This window comes from Alosa pseudoharengus, unplaced genomic scaffold (genome assembly GCF_046254945.1).
Source record: "Alosa pseudoharengus isolate Yale_2024_CS ecotype anadromous, Long Island Sound unplaced genomic scaffold, YU_APseudo_1.1 YU_APseudo_1.1_scf_4, whole genome shotgun sequence".
Classification (NCBI taxonomy): domain Eukaryota; kingdom Metazoa; phylum Chordata; class Actinopteri; order Clupeiformes; family Clupeidae; genus Alosa; species Alosa pseudoharengus.
Window position 1 is genome coordinate 31,971,188 of NW_027468774.1, and position 25,000 is coordinate 31,996,187.

General features: G+C 41.2%; 1 protein-coding gene across 1 annotated transcript in view; it reads right to left on the reverse strand.

The window, feature by feature from the left end:
* The window catches only part of crhr1 (corticotropin releasing hormone receptor 1), a 146,579-nt gene that overhangs the window by 87,215 nt on the left and 34,364 nt on the right, over positions 1 to 25,000 (reverse strand). The window contains exons 2-4 of the mRNA XM_076265899.1: positions 16,379 to 16,466; positions 4,717 to 4,767; positions 4,334 to 4,384 (exon numbers count right to left, since the gene is read on the reverse strand). Of these exons, the coding sequence (XP_076122014.1) occupies positions 4,334 to 4,384; positions 4,717 to 4,767; positions 16,379 to 16,466 (190 nt within the window). The remainder of the gene's footprint in view (positions 1 to 4,333; positions 4,385 to 4,716; positions 4,768 to 16,378; positions 16,467 to 25,000) is intronic.

A 25,000-nucleotide genomic window follows, 5' to 3' on the forward strand; every position in this document is an offset into this window, starting at 1 on the left:
GAGAGGGATGAAGGAAGGGGGAGATGGAAGGAGAAGAGAAAAAGGGAGGTAAGAGGGAAAGAATGAACTGGAAGTTGTGAGGAAGAAAGGAGCAGGAGAGGTGAACGGATTAGAGGAGTGACGGTGAGGAAAAAAGAGGAAAGCAGGAAAAAGATGAAGGGAGAGGAGGAGAGTAAAGAAGGGAAGAGGGGAGGACAGAAAATAAGGAAAGATTAGACTAGAAGCTAAAGAGCAAAAGAGAACAGAGGATGAGAAAATAGGAAAGACAGAGAAGAAGAGACTTTTTTCATGACAGAGAGGAGGAGTTCAGAAGAGTTTAGTCGTGTCAGAGAAGGTGGGTGGAGGAGGAGTGGAGGATTTAGACGGTGGGTGATTTATCTGTGACAGAGGTGACAGGATGAGCTGAGCGGAAGGGTGGAGGTCTGTCTGCTCCACCTGAAACTTTCATTTCAGAGAATTGCTTTTAATTTTTGTCAGTGTGTGTGTGTGTGTGTTTGTGTGTGTGTGTGTGTGTGTGTGTGCGCGTGTATGTGTGTGTCTGTGTGTATAGGTGTGTGTATGAGTGTGTGTGTTTGTTTACTTGTAAGGTGTGAAAATAAAACTTTGTAGTTTATTTTGAATTTTTCTATCTGTGTCAGATAATGTACCATCTCTCTCTCTCTCTTTCTTTCTCCATGTACAGTAAGGACACACAGTATGTTGTCTATGTATTGTGTGAATGGTGTGAACAATGACATTTTATATGCAGATATCGGAGGTGCTTTGCTTGTGTGATGCAGGACGGGTGTATGAATTATATATTTTGCATCATCTGTGACATTAAGTGTAAATGTGTGACATTAATGGTGGTTAGGGATTCATGCCTGCATGTCTGTCCTTGCTGCCAATGTCACAGTTTACTGCAAAGCAGGTTGCTGAGAGTGTGCCCTATTTTAACTTCAGTTGTTATTCTGGGTGTCTCAAGGGTCAATGGTCATGGGGGAATATTGTGTATAGTGTGTGTGTGTGTGTGTGTGTGTGTGTGTGTGTGTGTGTGTGTGTGTGTGTGTGTGTGTGTGTGTGTGTGTGTTTGTCAGAGAGAAAGCCTGTCTGCATGTTAAAAAGTACATGTGCTAATCCCACAAGCTGACAAATCGGGAATTTTCCATTTGGTAAAGGTGAAGCATGCACAATTGTGAGTGTGTGTGTGTGTGTGTGTGTGTGTGTGTGTGTGTGTTCATACAATAGGTGTGTGTGGGTGTGAGAGTATATCTATCATGTGGGTGTGTGTGAGGTAGTAACAACTCTGTTGTCACACAAACTCAAAACAGAAACGTTGATCCTCTCACATCCCACAATAAGATAGCCTCCACAAGTTCTGTTTAAACTATACAAATCTATAAAGAACAAAAGCTTTCAGTTGCCTTTACAGAAGCTGTTATGCAACACATAAGGAATCATTTCAGCCAAGACAACCCAACATATGAATATCATGTTTTTGAAAGCTTTTCTCTTGCCTAACATAACATCACACTCAGTTGTTCACATTATTTACTGTTATTATGCTTACCAACTTATTAGAGAATTCATATTAAAACAACATTACGTACGTTAATATGATGGCTTCAAATTCATTATGATGCCACAATGATTTACAACACAACACTGCAGATGCATGCATGGAATGCATGATATTGTATGACACTGTTGCCACGGGATAGGAGCATGACACTTTCTTTCTGTTTTCATCATGTAGGTCTTTAGGAGAGAACCTCTAAGTGAGCATGTCCAGAAGTCTACAATGTATTATTCATTTAGCTGCGAAGTCACGTTTAGGACATGGTGATAAATGCCTTGGCAGATAGCAAAAAAAGCTCTGAGCTGAGGTCTACTTTAGCTTTTCATGTGCAGACAATTTGTACAAGTTCAATAGCAGACAAGGCAGAGAATAACAACATATTGAAGATTGACAAAACAACAGCAGCTTCTTGATTACTTCATTTTTAGAAAGGCCGGCTGGCCATAAGCTTTGTCTAAATTGGGGCCTATTCATGTGGCGAGAACAAAACAATCTCTCCCCTAATTGTGTCAGTTTAGACAATTTCAACATTCATTTGAAATTGTCTGGGAGCAAAAACCTGTATGCTACCCACACAGACTATACAACCACAAACTGACTGGCACACAAACAGTAATGATTTGAGACACGCACAAGCACACACACACACACACACACACACACACACACACACACACACACACTAACATGCCCATTTGAGGAAGCGTTGACACAGTGTTGATGAGAGGAAGAGTGAGCGAGACACACATTAATTCCTGGGCGGAAATGAAGTCAATCACAGAGGAGCAGGAAGGAGGGCTCCCAGACGGACAGCACACGCATCTGTGCACGTTTAACCCAATCTGACAGCTGATCAACAGCCAGGAAACAGCTGGCCCTGTCCATCAGGGAGAGAGGGAGGGAGAGGGAGAGACAGGGAAGAGAGGAGAGCAGAGAGAGAGAAAAACAGAGAAACAGAGAGAGAGAGATAGAGAGAGAGAGAAAGAACGAGAGAGAAAGAGCAGTATGAATGAGAGAGAGGTGAAGAAGAGATGAGGCAGAGGAGAAGAAAGAGAAAGAAATTGCTCAAAAGGGGGAGTGAGGAGGAGAGAAGATGAGAAGAGATGTGGACCAAGGGGAGGGAAATAATCGGACAGAAATACTGCAAGATTTTAAGATGGACAGATGGGGAGTGAGAAAGGATGGGAAGGGGAAGAGAAAGAGAGAGAGGGGGGGGGGGAGAGGGATCAGGGAAGCGTGAGAAAACGAGCTGGAGCTCTGTTGGGTTTGGAGATGCACCCAGCAGATTTTGTTGACACTACTATCTGACACCCCACATGATAACAAAACATCAACTGTCCCATGAAAGGCCTAAATTATCCCAATACGCGCATCACCATGCATACACAGATGATATAATCCTGATATAGGAGTTGGGCGGAACACCAAGCAAACACAACAAATAAAATAAACCACAAAGAAAAGGGGAACGAGCAACTCCGCCATGGCTCCCACCCAAATTCAAATGTAAATTGGATGCCATGAAAAGAAAAGCAAAAGAGTGGACTGTGTTCAACACAAACAAGAGGATGAGAGACTGTACAAGTAGGCTGTGGCTCTGGTCCAAGTCCACAGGACAGCAGTCCACTCTCTGGGCCACATGCACACAGACACACAACAGGCATGAACCGTCCTCTGGCAGGAAAACAAAACAACCTTATTAAGTCAAACGCAGCTGTTGTCTTGTTTTTTAAATAAATAATTACAACTATGATGCCCCAGAAAGGACACAGCCGCCCTTCAGTATATATCACCCTCATTTGCACCCTTGTAAGTACACCTATAGTGTCAACCCTTTAGAGCAATAGTAGAAGCCTAGAAGGACACATAAAAGCATTATGTCATGTCACCCTTTCGACTTATATTTCTATGGCACAAAAATGTCACCTTCAGGTGCAAAGAATAGAACTAGCCCTGAATCCTTACCCTACATAATTGAATAGCAGTATACCATCCCATCCCATTGTCAATTAAATTATGTTTCACCACTATTTTACCTGGTTCTGTCAGTATGTGCTAAATAGCCTGAAGTGATGTTTCTATGACACCCTCCCTTAAACTACCTTTGTGTGAGCGATTTCCAAAGTGCCATTTCACTGATATCTACGTACCTTACTAATGCGAATCTACAGGTGCCTGTGGATGATCATTAGTTCCTTATGCACTGAGAGCATTGCAGTCAGTAACATTTTCTTGAGTTCAGTCCCTGCAGGGAGTAATGCACTCAGTGGGACATCTTTAGTGGTGTAGCTCCTTGTTTAAAGGTCAGCTGAAATGATCTCACTAGACCTCTGCCCACATTTAGAGGGCAATTATTTCCCAGGCAGGAGATTTGTATCCATTGCCCACTCATGTCCCACAAACAGAATCACCTCATAATGCCACGTTTTACAAGGGGATGCATGGAATGACCCAAATGGCCTTTTCCTATTTAAGACCGGGGGCCAGGAGAACACATAAAAGAAATTAAAACAATAACTAAATGTGTCATGAAGTTGGAAACAATTTAGAAAACAAAATTCAACAGCCTAAACCAATGCTTTTTATCTTTTTCTAAATGTCTCTAGTTCCATTGTTGCATTGTATTCCATTCAAAATGTTGCACTGATGCATCGTATTCCATTCCCTGCTTCTGCCTCAATTTTGTCCTGACCCACACCAGGAGTGTTTGGGCCTCGGCCCCGGTCCAGCCTCAGGAATGGACACAAAAGAGGTCAGAGGCAGCAGATAACTCACCGGTGATGTTTGTGTGGCTCAGCGTCTGATTCAACAGGGCCAACGTGTAAGCTGAAGAAGGAAAAAAAAAATACACAAATAAATTGTTCCCATAAATTGCAGCACGTTTTATAAACTATAACATTAGATTTTCCCTCCCCTTATAGTTCTGTGTAGATAGCTTTCATTTACAGCACAATGCTAGTAGTCAGTAACTTTAGAGCTCAGTAGAGGCAAGTCCTCATGGATGAAACCAATAAGGCGGGTAATAGTCTTTTTATTACTCAGTGATCTGCTATAAAACCAGCACTTCTTTCCAGCCATTTGATACAGATATAACCATGATAAGAAAACAGCGTCAACAAACAGTTGACAAGAGGAGAGGAGAGCATCAGACCACTCACCTGTGATATTAGAGTGCCCAAACGTCTGGTTCAAGAGGGCCAGCGTACGAGCTGGAAAACAGAAAAGACACACACACTTTATGCATGAGAGAGAGCGGGGGAAAACACAGAGAGAGAATGAGAGACAGAGAGAGAGGGAGAGAGAGCAAGATATACATAACTGTGTATATATCACCGTCTGTTTCCTTAACAATTATGCACCATTTCAGAGTAAATCTATCCAGCAACGCAGCTTCCTTTGATGCAGCACCCTAGTGACCAATCTTCAATGAACAGACAGTGTTTCATTCCCAGAACAACTCTTGGAACAACATCTACAATCTCACGAAACAGAGGAGAAAAGAAGAGGGACACTTAGAACAATTCCCACATGTCTCCGACATGCTCCCATTACCCCATGACTTAGATCATACACGCCATAACAACCACCCGGGCCTGTGTGTCCCCTTCCATATTGGGCTGTTCTGATGTCGAGATGCATTATTCAGAGATTGTTCAGCTGCATTTGGTGCCAGTGCTGGTGATCGTGGGGACTCCCTTAACATCCATTGCGGGTTAGGTGACGTCTCTTCAGCCTATCTCTGGAGCAGGAGATCTCATCTTCCCATGTCTTTCTCTTTCCCCCTGAGAGCAAGTGTCGGACACTGTGAGGATATTTCATTTCACGGTGATGTGCTCCATCTCCGGCAGCTTGTCAATTGCCTGGGACTTCAAAGCACATTCTACCAGACTTTATGTAAATACACCAGGCAAGGCCAATTTCAGGTCTCTGCAGCCCATGTCCATACAGTCTGGCTTTAATAAAACATGCAGAAATGAAGGGGAAAGCAGTCTTCCATGCCTGTCGTTTCATCTCAGGCCCAGATCACAAGCAAATCAGGGGGATATTACTCCAGTCATATGGTAGAGAACCGCGACCCGCTCTAAACTGGATTCTGTGGAGTGGTATACTTTGGCAGGTGCTGCTTGGCAGTTCTATGCGAGGCTGCTAAAAAGCGCCGTTTGCGACTGCTATGCCTCCGGACATGGCTGAATATTTCATGAGCCAAGAAGATTGGGCTGCCCCAGGCAAGGCTGCAGTAAAGTTTCAGAATGGAATACGGTTTACAGAGCTTACAGCGCAAACTTCAAAACTGACATTCTTCAGTTCAGCCCCTCTGAAATTTTCATTTACTACTTTCATTTGCTACAGGAATTCCAACAAAGCTTTTGACTTGAAACAAAATTGAAATACCTTCTGGGTAAAATATTTGTTCCCTTAAACAAATTATTCCTCAATGGATGTACACATATGATAATGAGACAAAGAGATACAAACAAAAATACAGACACAGATATTGATAGATAAATAGATAGATATGCTTGAATACATTTGTATTTCCAAACGGAAGAGTCTGATGGTATGCGTCTGGGCTTTTAAATGTGATTATGTGAACTGCCACACACAGATGCTTGCTTCCTCTAGCATGCCCTCATTCCTCCGCTCTGCGGCCTACTTGCTGCCCAGCCATATATTTGAAAATCCCGCAGCATTATAAAAAATGGAGGGTGTATCTCAGAGCAAGACACTCAAATGCTCTCAATGTACCAATTCATATGGACACTAATCAAACACAATAGCATGGACACCTGTCCCTTAGGCGCACACCGCATTGGCTTCTCAAGACAAATTGCGGGATGCTTTTTCCAGCCTGTCATGTTGAATGTAGGCACTGGTGTGGAACTAACCAGATAAGTATGGTAAACCATAATGTGGCGAAGCCTTTGTGTGTTCAGCTTTAGAAGACATCCATGAAATATGAATCGACCGACCTGGATGCTCATTCCGTTGACAGGGCAAAGGTTACCACCACTTTAGAAGGGAAAAGGGACATCTGCCTCCACATTCCCTGCCACAGCTTTAATAATTCCTTTCGACATGGTGAGGATTGCAAGGCTTTAAGGAAATACGGAGGATAATGCGAGCTCCTCCTAAAACAAGCATATATTCTGAGAACATTTCATCCTCTTAACTACAGAAGACACAGAGTGCTAAAGCACTAGCCTTTATAGATCCATTCTCGTCTCTGATGTAAGACATTTTCCTCCACCCTCCCACAACAGTGAGGGAAGAGGGACGGGTTTAATCACATGCATAGATTGACTGCATATTCTATTAACTGCACAGTTCACAATACTGCACAGGCGCGCCTGCAGGTGTACGTCCGTACGCACTGTGCGTACCATCAAGCTACTCAACAAGAGAAAATGTCCTGTGTGTGTTTTGGCCCACCATACCTTCCCAACTATGGACAGTATCCCATTAGCTGCATGCCATCAGGCTACAATTTACAATTTTCTATTGAAGTTAGTGAACACGTTATCAAAATTAACGCGCACACATTTTGTTTGAGCAGGAGAGAGAGAATACGCATGCAGGCACGCAACTAGGCTACTTGTTTTCTTTTACTCTGCTATCTATATTATCAGCACACAATGTTGAGATAATTCACTAACTCAATACTCATCATGGATATCACAAGTTTAAACAACGAAAACAAAAAGAATGGATGCAGCAAAGCTAGGAGTTATTCCAGATGGGCAAGAACAAGGTAGGCAATTGCTTGTCAGAACGTTAGACTGCATTAGACAGCTGTTTAAAGCCAGACGTCACGGTAAGCTAGAACAAAACTAAAGGTAACTTTAGCCTATATAGGGCTGTATCAAGTTGCCCAAATGAATAGGTCATTGAAGACGTTGTTGTTGTATTATTGCATGTGAATGTTGCTATGCTATGTACTGTAAACCGGGAAACGGACAAATATTGTCCACGCGTGAATTTTTTTTTGCCGGGGGGGGATGGGTGTGCGTACCATAGCATTAATTCCTGCAGGCGCCCCTGATACTGCATATGGTCTGAAGTGGACTCTTACAGCGTCCATTCCAGTCCTATTATACAGAACTCCTTCCCCTATTACTCCTGCAAACCCATGCATCCACAAGGATGTCTACTGTACATAAACAGGAAAAAAGGGTAATTGTGCTGCAGGGAAGGATGTACCTATGGATCTATAAAGCGTGTACAAAGATCCTTGATAATCAAGGATCTTTGTACACGCTTTATAGATCCATAGCTTTAACCCTCTCTGGCGTGTACATTGTACATTTTCCTACTCAGAGCAGCAGCAGAGGAGTAGGGGGGGGGTTAGCGATGTTACAGGGATGTGTATCTTTAAGGCGTGTAAATGCTCTGCCCAGAGCAAATGTGCTGAGCATGGGCTCCCTGCCCCACTCAGAGGGGACCCCTGTGAACAGACGCGGCCGGTGCGGATGACTGGAGCCCAGTGAGGGGTGGGGGGTGTTGGGCTGGCCAGACCTGGACGCTGCGCTCGCCTCCCTCCCAGGCACATGCAGTATGCATGCGCAGATATGGAGAGAAACGGGCATGTGGGTGGACGGCGATGTAAGACACAATGTGTTATTCCTGTTAGTTAAAAGGGTGACTACAAATTCCATGCATAATACAGCAGTTACGCACATTTGTTGGCTTAATTTGAATGGCTGCATTGTGTAATCAAAAATATCCAAAAATATCATCTCAAAAATAACATTGTGAGCCATGGTTAAGTGGTGGAAAATAGTCAATATAATAGTAAATGTAAAAAGCGAATGTTACATTTTCAGACACAATGTTGAATCTGATTTTTGACGAGCCACTTATAAAGTCAACTGTTTGTCAACTCTCTGTTTAACTGTCACTGTCCTCAATGCAGAGGAAGTAGGCTGTTTGTCCTTGAGCATCATCTCAGTCAGCATGTAAGGTGTGAGTGAGAGACCTCGTCTCCCCGTGGCCTAAACTGTGACGCTGGTGTTGATGTGTCTCTGCTCAACCTCCAGCCTTTAATTGGCATGTTTAAAGCTGGTGATCATTTTCACATTACTGCTGAAAAGGTTTATCCTCACTTATCTATCTCTTGTATGTGTGTGTGTGTGTGTGTATGTGTGTGTCTTTACCATCTACCACTGCATGCACAAGCCCACATACACATACTGTACACACACACACACACAATTTGTTAATTACCTAGGTGTTAATTGCAGGGAGCATGATTGAATTTAAGAGGCAATTACTGTAGTCTTTTCTCCAAATTTCATTTTGGAGGGCAGTGTTTGGTAACTATACATCTCTCCATAATTAGTGATCACTGCAGTAGCTGACTTCCCTAAAATCTAAAAAACATGATTATATCATTATGCATGTCTAAAAATTAGCATTTATCTGTGTAAGTAGAGTGTGTATACGATTAACATTTGGTATAATTAAAATAACTCAAAATCAAAAAAAGGCTGCATTCCAAAAACTTTAAACTTTTAATATTTATTTTAGAAGCAACAGGGGTTACAAACAAACGTTTCAGATATTAGGCCTTCATCAGTGAGACAAATAAAATGTTTAACCCCTGTCGCTACTACAATAAATATTCAAAAGAAAAGAAAAGCGGAAATCGCACCCAATGCATTAGAGGGAGAGTGCTGTATTTCGTGTGCATGCACAATTAAAATAAAAAAATATTTAATTTTTTTTCTCTTATTTAGAATCCAACACACCTGCCTTGGCCAATTTATGTAGATACATTTATGATCAAGTATAAGATACTGTAACGTACAGCCTACAAACAGGTGATGATGGCCATTTAGAGACTGTGAGTCTGTTGCAGTTTATTTGAGTGCTGTGTAGAGCTCCAGACAAATGGTGTTGGGGGCAGTGGTGAAATCGTTCCTCTTGCCAGAGCGCCATTAACCAGGCAGATTCGTGCTTACCATGACAAGCTGCAAATCACTGCTTGATCTCTATGTGTGCTCGACCATTAACACACACACACACACGCACACACACACACACACACGCACGCACGCACGCACGCACGCACGCACGCACGCACGCACACACACACACACACACACACACACACACACACACACACACACACATTTGACTCTCCATCATTCAAAAAGACAGTTGTAAGCTGTTTAACATTGAAGGGAATACATATTGCCCTCTAAACATTTCATTATATAACTAAATAACCTTTAACTAGTCATGGCCACTTCAGGCAGCATCCCTTTCAGGGCGGAGCCAAGAGATCCCCAAGGTTAATGGATATTTGCAAACCACTTTCTGAGATATGCAGCTTCAGCGTTTCCAGGCTGCATTAAACACTAACCACAATGACTCCACAAAACATATTTCAGCTTCATTCCATGCTGATAAAGTGAAGATTTTAGAAATTACACAAAAAAATTACCTATTTATAAAAGTATACACTTTGCATACTGTTCAGGCTCATCCATCAGTGCACTAAGTGCTGATTAATATTCATTGGTGAAGCTGCAATCGAAACCCAGTGGAGGCAGGTGCTATATTTCACTGTCTGATGAACACGACATTAAATGACCATAAAGAATGTGTTGGACTCTAGACCTCCACTGACCACTGCATTTCAATTGCTTTCTTCCGGAAGCAGTAGTGAGCTCTCAGCCTTAAAAAAAAAAACAGAAAAACATTTTCATTCTTACTGCAGGATGGTCCTGTAAATCACAGAGCAGGATGGATTGTGATTACTCACTGGGCCCTATTGTATACGGGGGACAGAATGGCTGTTATCAACAGGCCTGCCAGGCTTTCATGACAAAACTTTCACAATGGCCAATCAAAACAGCCTCAGACAGCCAAGTAGGCAATCAAAGCCAGTCCCTGCTGCCAGCCCCACTGCCATTAAAAAAACCTATAGCCTTAACAGTGCAGTCCAAAATCCTGGATAAGGGTGGTTGGTATTTGAGTTCCTCAACCAATCAAATTAAACACTTCCTAAAACAACGTGTTAATTGGCCGGAGAAGTGTACAGCCACTTTCTCTCTCAAATTTAAAGAGCAAAGCAAACACGCAGAACAAACAGCTTTGGAACAGTGTAGCAAAATTGGCTGAATTTGAGAAGTGCATTGAATAATAGACTGTACCTTTTACCAACTCAATGGCTAATAAAACCAGCTTTTGAAATATCAAAATCGAAATTGAAATTACACTCATCCAAACCTCCCCTAGAGCCTTCAAATTTGCCCACCTATGCAATATTGTATTTTCCTGTAGTTTATACTCTCACTTGTTCACAACTCAAAAGTGTCTGCCCAATAAAAATATAAATGTAAACGATTACACGGCATGCAGTAGCCCAGGCTGGATATGAGCCCATAGCCTACTTGGGTAGTCAGCTCAATACTTATGTACGTATGAAATAGAGTTTGTCCCTCATGGGTACCACTACTATCACTGCTGCTGGCTGGGAAAAATCATCTAACAGGTTCATCTATCACACATGGCTCAGTTACTCTCACAAACACAATTAGGGATGAAACGATTCATCATGACAATAATGACTTTTGTGCTGTTTTGTGGCAGCAGATGTAATTATTCTTCCCTCGGGGGGTAAGAAAGGAAGTTTCTAACTAAATACATATGTAAAACATAAATTTAAGTTATAAGAACAAACTGCCTAAATTACTTTGATTACCATCGGTTTCTATCACACATGGGATGCTCTTGACATTCTCATTTATATTTCTGTGCGTGTCGGATGACCATATCCCAGATGGTCTAAATAAGTAACAGCCAACAACACAGATCACTGACTGACAGATTCTCTGAGGTACAGAGGTGTGACAAAGTCATCATTAGAAAATTAAGCTGACTACACTTGTTAATGGATATTTCAACTGGAAAACTAAGAAAATATCTTGCGTGTTATATGTTTATTTGCATCACAAGTATTGTTTTACCTGTATACAACACCACCTAGTATCAGTTAGTGTTATGATGGTGATCTGTCATAATACAGACCTTTGATAAATGATGTAGGCCTGTGTTTCTCTTATTAAGTGCTGCTGTGCACTGGTGTGCTGTGAGGTGTGTCACAGAAAAAAATCATATTGAGTTTTTATAGTTGTTGATGACTAACAATTGGCCAAAATTGTAGGCTATTCTAGCCAACAATCATACTTCTACACCTAACTGACTATTAAATCGACAAGCAATTTTGCACTTTTGTCCATCTAGATACCGTTTGTATTGGTCAAGGAATGCTACACTCATGAGCCAAGGACATCTCAAACAAAGACACACAACAACGTCCCTGTATTACCAGTAAGGAAAATGCTGTTTAGGAACAGGACAAATACATTAAAAAAAGATACCTGAGCATGACCTTACCCACCCACTTTCATCATGCTAAATAGAAAAAAGAAAAGAAAATCAAAGTAATCAAAGTAACACAGTAGACAGTATAGCTGCAATCAACACTTGAGCTATGAATCCACTATGAATTGAGTCTGACTTCTTTTCAACACTGTAGGGCGGGGCCGAGAGTTTTTGTATGTTTTTTAATATCATGATGGTGTGCCATGACATTTTCCCATACTAAAAAGTGCCTCGAGAGAAAAAAAAGTTTGGTAGACACTGATATAGGTATTTCCATGATACTGGGGGTTGTGGTGGTTATCTTTAAAGGCTTCTGTTTCCTCCCTCCTCCAGTTATGGTGGTTTCTTCTGAAGCCAGTCTGACAAGGACAAACTGAGACATAAGCTGATTTCACCCTGTACCTCTAGTAATGTCAAACATAAAATGTTCTAGGCCTTTGGCATTTGTAAAATAGTTTTTTTTTTTAGATTGTCAATTTTCTACAGAGAGCTTTTCAGCTGACCTTTTGGCATTTTTATTTTCTCCATACTCACAATTTACTCACAAGGAGAGGATGAAGAAAAAAGTATCAGAAAACAACAGTAAGTTTTCTTTCCTTTTAAAAAAAATATTTAAGAGGGGTCTAAAGACATTCCTGTTCAACATGCACTTAGTTCTTTAAGTGTTTCTTATGCATTATGGTTTGTATAATATTGTTTTTTATTTCCATTAGGCAGTTGATTAATTTGGCATTATTGTTTTTAATGATATTCTCCTTAATATAGTCTTACCATGTCATTGTTTTTTTTTATTATTGATTGAATGGACATTATTGTTTATTATTGATTTTTCCCTCATTTTCATTGCTTATTTTATTAGGCTATTGATTGAATTGATATTGTTGTTTATTATTGCTATTCTTCTTATTATAGTTTGACCAACATTCTAATATGTTCCCGATTAAATTTTAAATATTATGTTGTTTTTGTATTTGTGTGTCGCTTTGGACAAAGGCATCTGCAAAATCCCATGACCATAACCATGGCCATAACCAAAAAACAAATCTTCATTCCACTCGTTTACTCATATTTGTCTTCATGTCCATTCAGTTCCTGATGCGACATCAGTGTATGTGGGGACTTATGTTTACCCTGCCACTGAATTGAGCCTGCTGCCTCTTCCTGATGATCAGAATGGCTATTATGATGCTCCATCACGTCAAGCTGCCACGGTTGTGAAGGGGAAATGATGGGATGCATTTGAGATGGCACCTGCAATCATCCCATCAGAGCAGGCACAGCAGCGGGAACAGAGGCACTTAGGAAACACTGATACGTGTGGCATAGACTGTAGATCTGGGATTTATCCTAACCATTAGCTCTTTATACACTTTATAGACACACACTAGCCTTTGAACAGGAACTCAGGACTTCTTTCAACCAATTGAAGAAAAACAAATCAGAGTTGTTTGGAAAGACCAGATAGGACAGACTCAATGGTATGTTGCTATTAATGTGGCACTAAATTTCTATTTCAGGCTGATCGTTCACCTGTTTCCAGGCAATATGAGAGTGAATTTGGTTCTGTCGGTCTGAAAATCGGTATGGAAATGTGCCTCTTTCATGTCTGATGCTAGAGCACTGGTCATCTTTGCAGGTTTGATCCAGATAATCTTCAAGACTTCAAACGGCAGCTACAGATTCCACCACTTTTGGGTAAAGCCCACATGTTTTGGGTACTGCTTTCCTGTGGATTTGGTGCTTTTTAACTTTCCAAAAGAGTTTTCCTATCTTATGTGCGCTTACTGTGGGCTGGCTAGTAGTTAACATCTAAAGCTTCTTCTCTTACCATGATACTTTTGCTCCCTCTGAACGTCACAAGAACAACAACATTTTCCAAAATATGAACTGCAGAGTTTTTGCATTTTTTGTTTTAGAACTTCTATTTCTATGCATTTTATAGAGTTCATACTAAAGCCAGCAACATTCTTTGAATTCTTATTTGTCTAGAGCAAATCTTTTGAGGACCTTATATGGCGTAATCCTGAGGTCGCTTCTCTGAGAGTCCCGTTCAGGAACATTATCTTTGACGGAAAGGAATGTCTACATGTGTATTGAAAGGAAAATAAATAATTCAGTAAAACGCAACCTGACAAAGCAGGATTACTTAGCCATATACTCACAGAGCAGCTTCTTTTTTATCTGTCTTGAATAATAAAATTACCTTCAGGTCAATCCATTAGTCTGTTGATTCGCTAAGTCTGATGGAAAGAGTAAAAATGGTCATAAAAGCTGATGTCTTGTTTTCTTGGAAAGCAATGAGCATTTACTGTATATGTGCTCTCAGTTTGGTTTTGGACTGTAAAGCAGTGAAACATCTCCACTAAATGGACAATTACCTACAAGAAACCACTATCAATAGGTCTTAATAGGTCCACTATCATAAATAAATAATAATTTTAATTGTTTAATAGCAATATTTTTACTAGTCAATACATAGCTTATACTACTGTAACTGTACTCTTCATCTCTTCTGACAGGCTGCGACGAAAATGGCTAGTGCAAGGAAACCAGAATTATTTGTGTGGACTGATAGTGAACGGTCAACTGTAGTCCACTGTAAAACTAATAAACTTCATTTTTACGGTTTGTGAAGGGTGCAGCCCCATCCTTTATTTGGCTAACGCAGGTACAAGTAATCTCCTTTACTTTCTTTGGTTGTAGGATAGCCCGCGATTCACATTAGTTTTGGCTATCACCGCAAGTGCATAGGCTACTAAACGCTAGGCCTACCCAAGTTCTAGGCTATTCCGTCGCCACATTTATAATATTGCTATAATACCTTCGTTAGTATGTCGATACTTTTGCCTGCATCAAATCGCGCATTTGCATTTAGTGCACATCTACCATAGGCTTAACATGAGTTCTAAGCGTCTTTGTATGCTCATATCTGACTTCACTGGACTATGAATGCATGTATTTATGTTGTAAGGCATGACAAATAAATGAATGACACCGGCACTATGCACAAATTAATTTAAACTTACACCGCACTTCCCTAATAACTTCTGACTAGTTCTCTCGCGTCACTGACAGTAGCTAGAATGCATCAAGAAAACACAGGGAAAACACTGTTCAGTCCACCAAGTCATGATAAGCTATTGGCGCTGCGCAGCACCAGTTGTGATATTTATCCTACTGAGTGTAATCATAGGTAATGTCATGTATGAAAACTAGTATTGTTAGGCAATACTATAAGTCAAGTCCACGGCAGGTGAAGTGGGACGATGACATCATCAATACACAAGTATGCAGTTTCGCCGTCCAAACAAACTCACAAGGGCTATGGTTTTAGATTTTTCCACCCTGGGACCAGGTTTCAAAAAAGTGCGGTTTCGGGCAGTGCGTTTACAGGATTCGTTTGGACGATCGGCCAAGACAATGCAAAACCTGTGCGTTTAGCGTCTCTCTGGAGTCATGACTCCCCTCCCCAATAACAACACACCAAATCACTGAACTGAGTGAGCACAGCTTCACTCCTGTGCCCTGACAAAAACGCTAATCACACCAGGAATTTAAGAAGCAGGTCAAATTCTGATGTAAGACACCTAGGGTGACCAGACGTCCCGAAAAATTCGGGACAGTCCCGATATCCAAGCAGCCCCAGATACTTTGTTTCTTTTTTGACGTTCTATGATTAGGCGCGAATATGCACTGATTTTAGCTAATTTTCATTCATTCCTTGACATGGCTGATGTACCGGAACCCCAACACGCCGCTAAAAAGCAAAAGCGTCTATGCAGGTACCGGGAGGAGTGGGTGGGGAGGTACCCGTGGATAGACAAAGCCTTAAGCGACGACCTTTTTGTCCCCTTTCTGTTTTATAGAGTAGGCCTAGATGAAGAGAGCGCAAGCAAAGCCGAGGACATTGAATGTGCAGGCAGCGCAGCAGGCAGAGCCAGCAGTGATTAATTGGTCGCGTCATGTGTGCAAAAAAATACGTCGGAAGTTCGGCCTAATGTCTGATGTCGTTTTTTAACATAATCTACTTAATCTAACAATTATTTTGTATTCTTACTTAATGACCCATAATTTTGGCAAGGCTTGTTATTAGCGTTAGGCTACTATTCTTATTTTGAAAGGTCTGATTTGCACTGTTACAGTCATTGTTTTTTTTTCTTCCAATGACCTTTTGAGAGGTTATTTCAGTTTTGGTACAGATTTGAAAATTCATTATCTTTTATAACAGTCTAGGCCTACAACCCCCCCACCCCCGCCGCGGGAAAAAAAGCGTCCTGAATTTCAGCCAATCTCATCTGGTCACCCTAAAGACACCTTATTTTGAAGTCACTGTCAGACCCAGGAGCCAGATCACTTAAGAGTGTGATCTGTGGGGAGAGTAGTTATAACATTTACAAGGAGAGGTGATGAGAGGCATGGTGAAGAACTCACCTGAGATGTTGGTAGAGAGCAGCAGGTACATGTCACAGGTAAGATCTGCGGTTGCTGTGGAAACAAGGGCCACCCAGAGGATCAACACCTGGATGAGGAGAAATTTGGGGTGAGAGAGAAGAGTGGAAATGAAGAGGATGAGTTTGTGAGGAAGAGAGGAGAGGAGAGAGAAAGGGAGGAGAGATTTACAAGGGAAAAGGAAAAGGATGAATGGGAGGAGGAGAAAGAAGAAAAAGGAGTAAAAGAGACAATAAGATGAGAGAAGAGGAGAGGAGGGGTGTGTGAGAGGAGGAAAAGAGAGAATAAGGACAGAAGAAGGATGGAGAGTTTTGGAATGGAGAGAAAGGGCAGTAAAGAGAGGAAAGAAAAGAGAGATAGGGTGAGAGAATGGAAAGAATGAAAAGAAGAGGAAAGGGAGGAGAGGAGAGGACACAAATGTGTGTCAGTGCTGTAGGCTGAACTGAAGACACAGTGCTTCTATCAGGAAATGTCATCTGCTAATATCAATTTACACCAATGCATTTATGTATCAGATTAGAGAAGTTTAATCACACCAGACACGCACTGGAGGAAAATAACAGAAGAACATAAAAAAATAAAAAAGTACATATAGATACAAGAAAGAGCGAGATAAAAAGCGGGAAAAACAAGCATTAACATCCTTATCTCACTCTCTGTGAACTACATTACATAAAGACTGCTAAAAAAGGAAAAGGATGCAATAATCAACAAGAACAAAGCACTGGGATAGCCGTGTGTGTGTGTGTGTGTGTGGGGGGGGGGGGGGGGTGAGGGGTGTACAAGCACAGCTCAAATAGCTGATGTTGAGAAAGATGGTGTGTGTGTGTGGGGGGGGGGGGTTGGTAGCGGAAGAGAAGAAGACAGTGAATGAGAATGTGACAAAACACACACACATATACACACACACACACACACATACTGTACACAGCAGCACTTCAATGCCATTATAACTTTAGAGATGGATTGCATGGGCCTCTTTTTTTAACAGCAGTGTCACTATCTGCCTGAAAGCAGAGGGTCTCGTTCACTCGTTCAGCAATACTCCTCACATTACCTTGAACTGCACTGCTATTTTCAATCCAACATGGGAAATTAGTAAAGGGGCCGGTTTCATAATGCATTTCCGACTTCGGCTGTGATTCTGCTGTAATAGAATCAGTTACACAAAAGCTCACAGTAAAAGGCAGCTGATTCACTTGAGGCATCCTAAAAGCTAGTCTAAAAAGGTTGCATACACTACAGCATATGCAATATATACTGTAGCAGATGCACCACTGCTGCTCATTTTTGACAACTTATCCTGGTAGCACGCTAAAGCAGTTCTAAGTCAGGACCAGGTCTCTTCAGTGTTCTAGAGATGCTGGCTGATTTAACTGGATTTTGATCAGAAATATAATCCATTTTCTTTTGTGCCACAGTCGTTGTCAGGACAGGCAACCTTCCCCAAAAGCTAAAGGACACATTTATAAGCCCCGAGCAGCACTCTTCCCTTTAGTGATCGTGTCATAAAAAAATAAGATGGTCTCAGTTTTCTTATACCCCATATAAAATATCCAAGGGCAAATCCGGAACCCTATTTTTGTTACACTGACAATCACTTTAACAGCCCTGAGACGGGATATCTATCTTTTACATCATGGTGTATGTATACACGAGCTATTCAAGAAAATAATTCCCCAGCATCCTTTCGTTTGCGTACGTGCTCGTTTCCCAAGATTTATTAAGAGCCGTGACTGAACAGATGGACCTGCGTGGTTCTTTGCTCATGATGCGACAAATTTACTGCCAATAAAAATGATTGACTGCGCACTAACATGTGCCGTCTCAACGTTCTTCTGGAACTTTCTGGCCTGGTGTTGCTGTAATGACACGGTGTGGACAGCTTTACAGAGAACATGCTGACAACCACTTTGTCTGCTGCTCTCACACAAATCCCTGTCGCTAGTAAAAAAGGGGAAATATGAGAAATATTTCCAGTGTGTGTGTTTTTCCAGACTTCAAATATTTTTAGAAGCTCGCTGCCATGATGCTTGTCTTGAGGTACCCACTGAGGAAAGTCTGAACGGGATTTCCCCCAAAACAGTAAAATGAGTTATGCTGAATGGAAATATCTAGTGTAATAGTAGGCATACAACACACACATTTATTAAACACACACACACACACCTGTTAATGTGTTTAATAAATGTGTGTGTTTGTGCATGCCCATAAGCCGCCACACTGAAGTAGTCAAAGGCGAAACCTCTATAGTGTATGTATCCATGCGTCCACAAAAGAAAAAGACTGAACTAGCGTACAATATAATCTTTTAAAAGCTCCTCAAGGGCAATATTTCTATGGAGAATTGGTTAGTGTCGGCTAGCAAAAAAACCTATACTGAGGTATGACAGAGCAGAAGGCAAGGAAAGAGATTGATAGAGAGAGAGAAAGAGAGAGAGAGTAAGAGAAAACAAATGTTCATACAGAAAGCATAGAGCCTAAATGCACAAAGACAAAACAAACAGAAAGAAAGAGTTCAAAGAAACAGAAAAAAATGCATTGAGATAAAAGCATATGAAGGGAGAGAGAAAGAAGAAATGAGAGAGAAAATAGAGAGGAGGAACACCCAGAAAAGGGGAGCAGGGAAATATATTGAAACAGTCACACACACACACACACACACACACACACACACACACACACACACACACACATCCACAGTAGTTCTTCTGCTCACTCTGGCCTGTTTACTTTTGGTTTTGCGGTCTCATCAATCTTCACTTGCCTACCCACAGTGTGTGAAGCCTCGTCCTCTGCACTACTTCCATTGCGCTCTATCAAATAGTAATAGCAAGAGAATGATAACGCCCCAGACACAAAAAAATGTATGTCATTCCTTGTTTACTGCTGTGTATGTAAATACATCTCCCGCAATAAACAAACAAACAACCAAACATGAAAATAAGAGTGTACCGTAAAACTTCAAATAATCGCCGAGTCACTAAGAGACGCCTGTCTCTTTTAAACGCCTGGCGTGGCTACAGGTTTGGATTAAAGGCCAGTCTCCGGTAGAGGCCTGGTCTGTTCTTTTTGGTTTCGGGTTGTATTTAATCTTCTAAAACCCGTCAGATCGTCTGTTTAAAGATTCGCAATGACACGAAATGAGGTTACAGTGTGGAGGTTACAGCAGTAACAGCAGTGTGAAGATGTTGCACGTCGTTGCAAGCCGTCGCAAAGCATTCACCTTGTCTGGTCATAGTTGCAAGGTTTTAGAATGTTGCATCAAGTTGCTGCTCATCTCGTCGCGAATCTTGGGTGTGATTTGGGCTTAAGTATGGCGCAGACTGCGCACGTTATGATTATGGCATTAAAAGACTGCGGTGAAAAGCTAGAGTTCCAAATTGTATAGCTTTTTTTTCAATTTGAACTATGCCTATATGTCCGACTTTGTCATCGTTCAATTCATCCCTTGTGTTTAGAATTTGCGGATAGGCCGATGGTAAGCGTGTTTTCATACTGCCAACAAAACCAGAACGGTTCGCGAACGTTATTCTTTATTCTAAATGCCATGGCGATACAGAGAAAGAAGTCAGAAAATGAATTTACCTTAGACTAGGCTATATCAGAGCCCGTCTACGGACATTCTCTGGCTATATACTGAAATAGGTTAATGATGTAAGTCAAGTGCGCTTCTATGGGACTGTTTTTATTGATGAGTCGGAGTGGCAAGTGCTGCGTGTAGTTGCAGTGGAATGTGGCTGCCCAGGGCATTATAAAACTTCTCACTCTTAGACTTACTCATACACGGCGGTGAAATGGCGTATTTAGCTGTCTAAGGGCCCGTCCACACGGAGACGCTTTTTAGGTTAAACGCAGAGGTTTTGCTTCGTCTTGGCCGAGCGTCCAAACGAATCCTGTAAACGCACTGCCCGAAACCGCACTTTTCTGAAACCTGGTCCCAGAGTGGAGAAATCTGAAACCGTAGCCCGTTTGAATTAGTTTAGACAGCGAAACCGCACATCCTGCTTGCGTATCGATGATGTCATCGCCACACCTCAGCTGCCCTGGACTTGCACTTATAGTATTGCCTAACAATACTAGTTTTCATACATGACATTACCTACGATTACACTCCGTAAGATAAATATCACAACTGGTGCTGCGCAGCGCCGATAGCTTATGACTTGGTGGACTGAACACTGTTTTTTCCGGGTGTTTTTTAATGCATTCTAGCTACTGTCAGTGACGCGAGAGAACTTAGGAAAGTTATTAGGAAAGTGCGGTGTAAGTTTAGGCTACATTAATTTGTGCGTAGTGCCAGTGTCATTCATTTATTTTACATGTCTTACAACATATATACATGCATTCACAGTCGAGTGAAATCAGATATAAGCATACAAAGACGCTTAGAACTCACGTTAAGCCGATGGTAGCACACTGAATGCAAATGCGCGATTTGATTTGATGCAGGCAAACGTATTGACTGTTACTAACGAAGGTTTTATAGCAATATTATAAATGTGGCGACAGAGTAGCCTAGAACTTGGGTAAGCCTTGCGTTTAGTAGCCTAATTGCGGTGATAGCCAAAACTAATGTGAATCACGGACTATCCTACAACCAAAGAAAGTAAAGGTGATTAGTAGGCCTACCTGCGTTAGCCAAATAAAGGACGGGACTGCACCCTTCACAAACCGTAAAATAAAGTTTATTAGTTTTACAGTTGACTACAGTTGACAGTTCACCATCAGTCCACACAAACAATTCTGGTTTCCTTGCACTAGCCATTTTGTCATAGCCTATTCTGTCTGTTTGTAAAGCAAAAACTTTGGTCAATTTCTGTAAAGAAACAGTGCCACCTATATGCCTGGGGTATGAAGTAACGTGTTGAGTCGTGTTGAGATGGATCCGTTTGGACGCAAATATTCTTGATGCGGTTTCAGGGAAGACGGAGGAAAAAAAGATCGGTTTCGTACGTGTGGACTAGCCCTAAATTCGAATCATATGCTGGGGGAGAAATCGTCGACATCCATGATTATTTTGTTATTCAGCACCCCTGGTCAAAAATATGTTCCCGCGCACCTGGAAGTAGGCTATGATTTGAATGTAGACTGTTGTCAAATTTGGCAAATACAAAACGGGAGAAACAATATGGTTCATGCTCTCTCATGCTGTTTCATTCGTGCCGAAAAGGAGGGAGAATTAAACATTAAGCACGTTCCACTTTTGCATAAATAATTCCTGAACGGTTTTGGTCAGGGCTGATAATGCAACTGTGTTTGACAAAGGACCGATATGCTATTTGCTAGTGACAAAATATGAGCTTTCAGTGTGATACGATCTCTTTTTAAATTACGTAATTAAAACGTGTTTTATCTGTTCTGTTTTCTGCATCTGTTTTATCTGGCTATGCCTATCTTACTGTATCTCACTCAATGAACAACATCTCAACACTAAATGAATGATGAATCGTAATTGTCATCAGATAGCCTAGTCATATAGGTAGACATTCAGTGTGTTTGAAATAATTAATTCGATAATATTTTCCATCTTTGCAGAAGAAAAGTTTTGTGTAAAGGGAATTAAAGGCCTGTCTCATATAGACGCCTGTCTCTAATAGTAGCCTGTGCAGTTTGGCGATTTGGGAAAATAAAAGCCCGGGCTATTATTTGGAGTTTTACGGTATTCAGCCAGACAGCGAGAGACCTTGGCACAGTCTTAAATGTGAGATGCATCCCTTGGCAAACAAAGTCATTTGATCCCAAAGGTTAGGATCAGAAAGCTAGAAATGTCAAGTCAGATGCAGATAGCCACTTTCAGAGGATCCCTCCTGAAAAGATTATTTGGATATGCTGGTGAGGGCCTTCAGAGGAAAACTTTGATTCCAAATCTACTATGGGGACTGCAGATATAAATTAGCCTAAAGCTAACAATGATGCCTTGCATCAAATGGCAACATTTACGTTCAAAATTGTACATGGTCCCCTACAAATAAAATAAATATAAATGAAAAATATCAAATAAATGGTGAGCTTCCTTCATTCATCTGCACTTCCTGCTTTATTAACCTTTCTTCTCCCTCTGCCCCCTCTGACTGTGCTAGATACTTTAAAAGGTTTCCTCCAATCACATGCTTTCGGGAGGCCTCAGGAACAGCAGCACCAGCAACATTCTTAGTCTAGAGCACTACATAAATAAATCAAACTAAACCGAATTACAAAGATTCACAGATTATTTCACACGTCAACACAGCCAAAAAATTATGAACACAGAAGCCGTTGGTGTGAGGCCAGCGCTAATGAAAGCAAAGCATCTCCTGTTGCTTCAATAACATCTGGTGGGCCGGTCCTCTGCTTGCCTTCCCACTGTACAACACAATGCCAGTACAGGAGCACAAGGACACTGAGCTGCTTTGTGCACCCTTGCTGAGGGGCTTGCCTGAAACTCTCCTTTTCCCCTCAAATGACACATGATAGTCTCTATGTAGTTACACAATCATGATTTTATTAGAGAGAACATCCAGAAATAGAGTTGTTATTGGGCATGACTGTAAATATCAAATAGCTAATACAAGGTCAGCGATTATAACCTTTTTATCAACCTTTTCTTGCCATAACAGCATCTGACCATGTCATATAATTTCATTAATATAACATACTGTGGCTCCTCAGGAATGCTTAGGAATCTAAGACGAGAGAAAAAATAAATAAAACAGAGTTCTCTTCTGTTTATTGCCTACTGAGAGTAACCCAAATCAACCCAAGCCAACAGGGAAGCACAATATGAGTTCTGCTTGGCTCTGTCTCTCGTCAGGGGAGCAGAATTCACCACAGACTGGAAGGCAAACCCAATTCTCAGGATCTGATGTTCCAACAACTGCAAATTGGGGCTGCACAATTATCAAAATCACAACCACAATTTAAACCAATGCAATGATCTAAACGCAAAGGCTACTAATTATCATCCATGGTTAATCTTGTCACATTTCTGATCTTTTTATTCATGTCATCCTCCTTGTGTGACAGACAGTGAAGCTCATCAATCAGGAGTGCTGTGCTACTCATATAGGCAGGCTCACCAATCAGAAGTGGCACAACTTAAAGAGACATTTGGAATATTAAACTGAATCTTGGCATTGACATTCAAAAATCACATCGTCCGAAAAATCACAATTAGATATTTTCCCCACATCCTGCAGCCCTAATGCAGACATGATGGAAACAGGACCCAATGTATGGTTCTGCTCAGATCACTGCTGATTCAGCATCACCAATGACTGCTCCTCGAGGGCTATGGACTTCAAATTTACAGCCAGGTTCTAGATTTTAACATGTTCCAAAAACAAAGCACAGGAACCAAACGTTGGAGTAGTTGAAGTATTTTCAATGATGTGATCTACCCATACTTCATTCAATTCAAAAAGGGCATGCAAAGAGCTTCCGTTGCTTAGCATTTAACATGTCAAATCCTTGTTTTAAAATGTTATGCCACATGGCAGGTCATTTCAGAGCCATGTCACGATTTTTATGTAATTATAACTCTCATGATGTTTCATTCATAGACTGGTTGCTAGCTAGAACTAATTGTCATGGCAACTAATGATGTCAGCCACCCCATCAACACATGACATGTTGTTGGATGGTTCCAAGCAGAGCATTCCTTTAGGTAGAGATCTGGAGAGGGTGCTTCTCATCGTGGTGGTACAGATAAGGGGTGGCAGTGCTGTATGTTAAACATTTTTGCAAGTAGCACTGGTACAGAGGTTAAAAGTTTTGTAGCACCAGCCACAAATTCTGTAGCATCGATATAAAACCTCTAAAATCTCTCGAAACAATCACAAGTAGGGCAGTTCATCACAGTTCATCAATTGTGGTTGGGATCTAGGCCTACTGCAACTGGATTGATAAAAGGTCATGTAGTTGCAAACATCTCACCTGGCTACATTGTGTTTGAGATGAACAAAAGCTATCAGCATGATATGTTATTTGGTAGTTGTATTTTTGTAAAAACAAAAAAACAATCCCTGACAGTTCCATGCAGTTAGACTTTTCAATGGGTATCAGGAAGACAGGTCATGCCATTGGTTTTTTGTTATTTTTTCTTATTCATGCATTGGAAGTCAGTTAATTTATTTTTGAATAAGTAGAAGATATATGCTGAAGATTTTATTCCACTAAGATTTAATTCACGTTTAGTTTATATTTCTAAGTTTTTAGATTACCTAGATTACCTAGAGCAGTGGTTTTCAAAGTGGGGGCCGCGAGGGGGTGCCAGGGGGGCCTCAGCAAATTGGAAGGTGACGCATATCTGAACATTATATTTCCCATGATAATGACTGGGAATAATAGTAGAGTGATAGCTCTTATATAGCAGAAAGCCCCAAATACAATTTTTACACACTGTATGCTCCATCGCGAAGTGCTTGTGGCTAAAATAATTATTAGGATTAGCTACTAAGCGAGACTGTTGCGCATGAAGTGGGCTCATATTTGACAGATAGAAGCGAACGTCCCGGTGGACTTTTTTCTTCTTAATTTTAGATCTGAATGGTGTTGTTTGGATACTAAGTTATTCGTTTTAAACTGAACTAAAAATGCAAAGCAACAAGGCGATTGCGACAAACT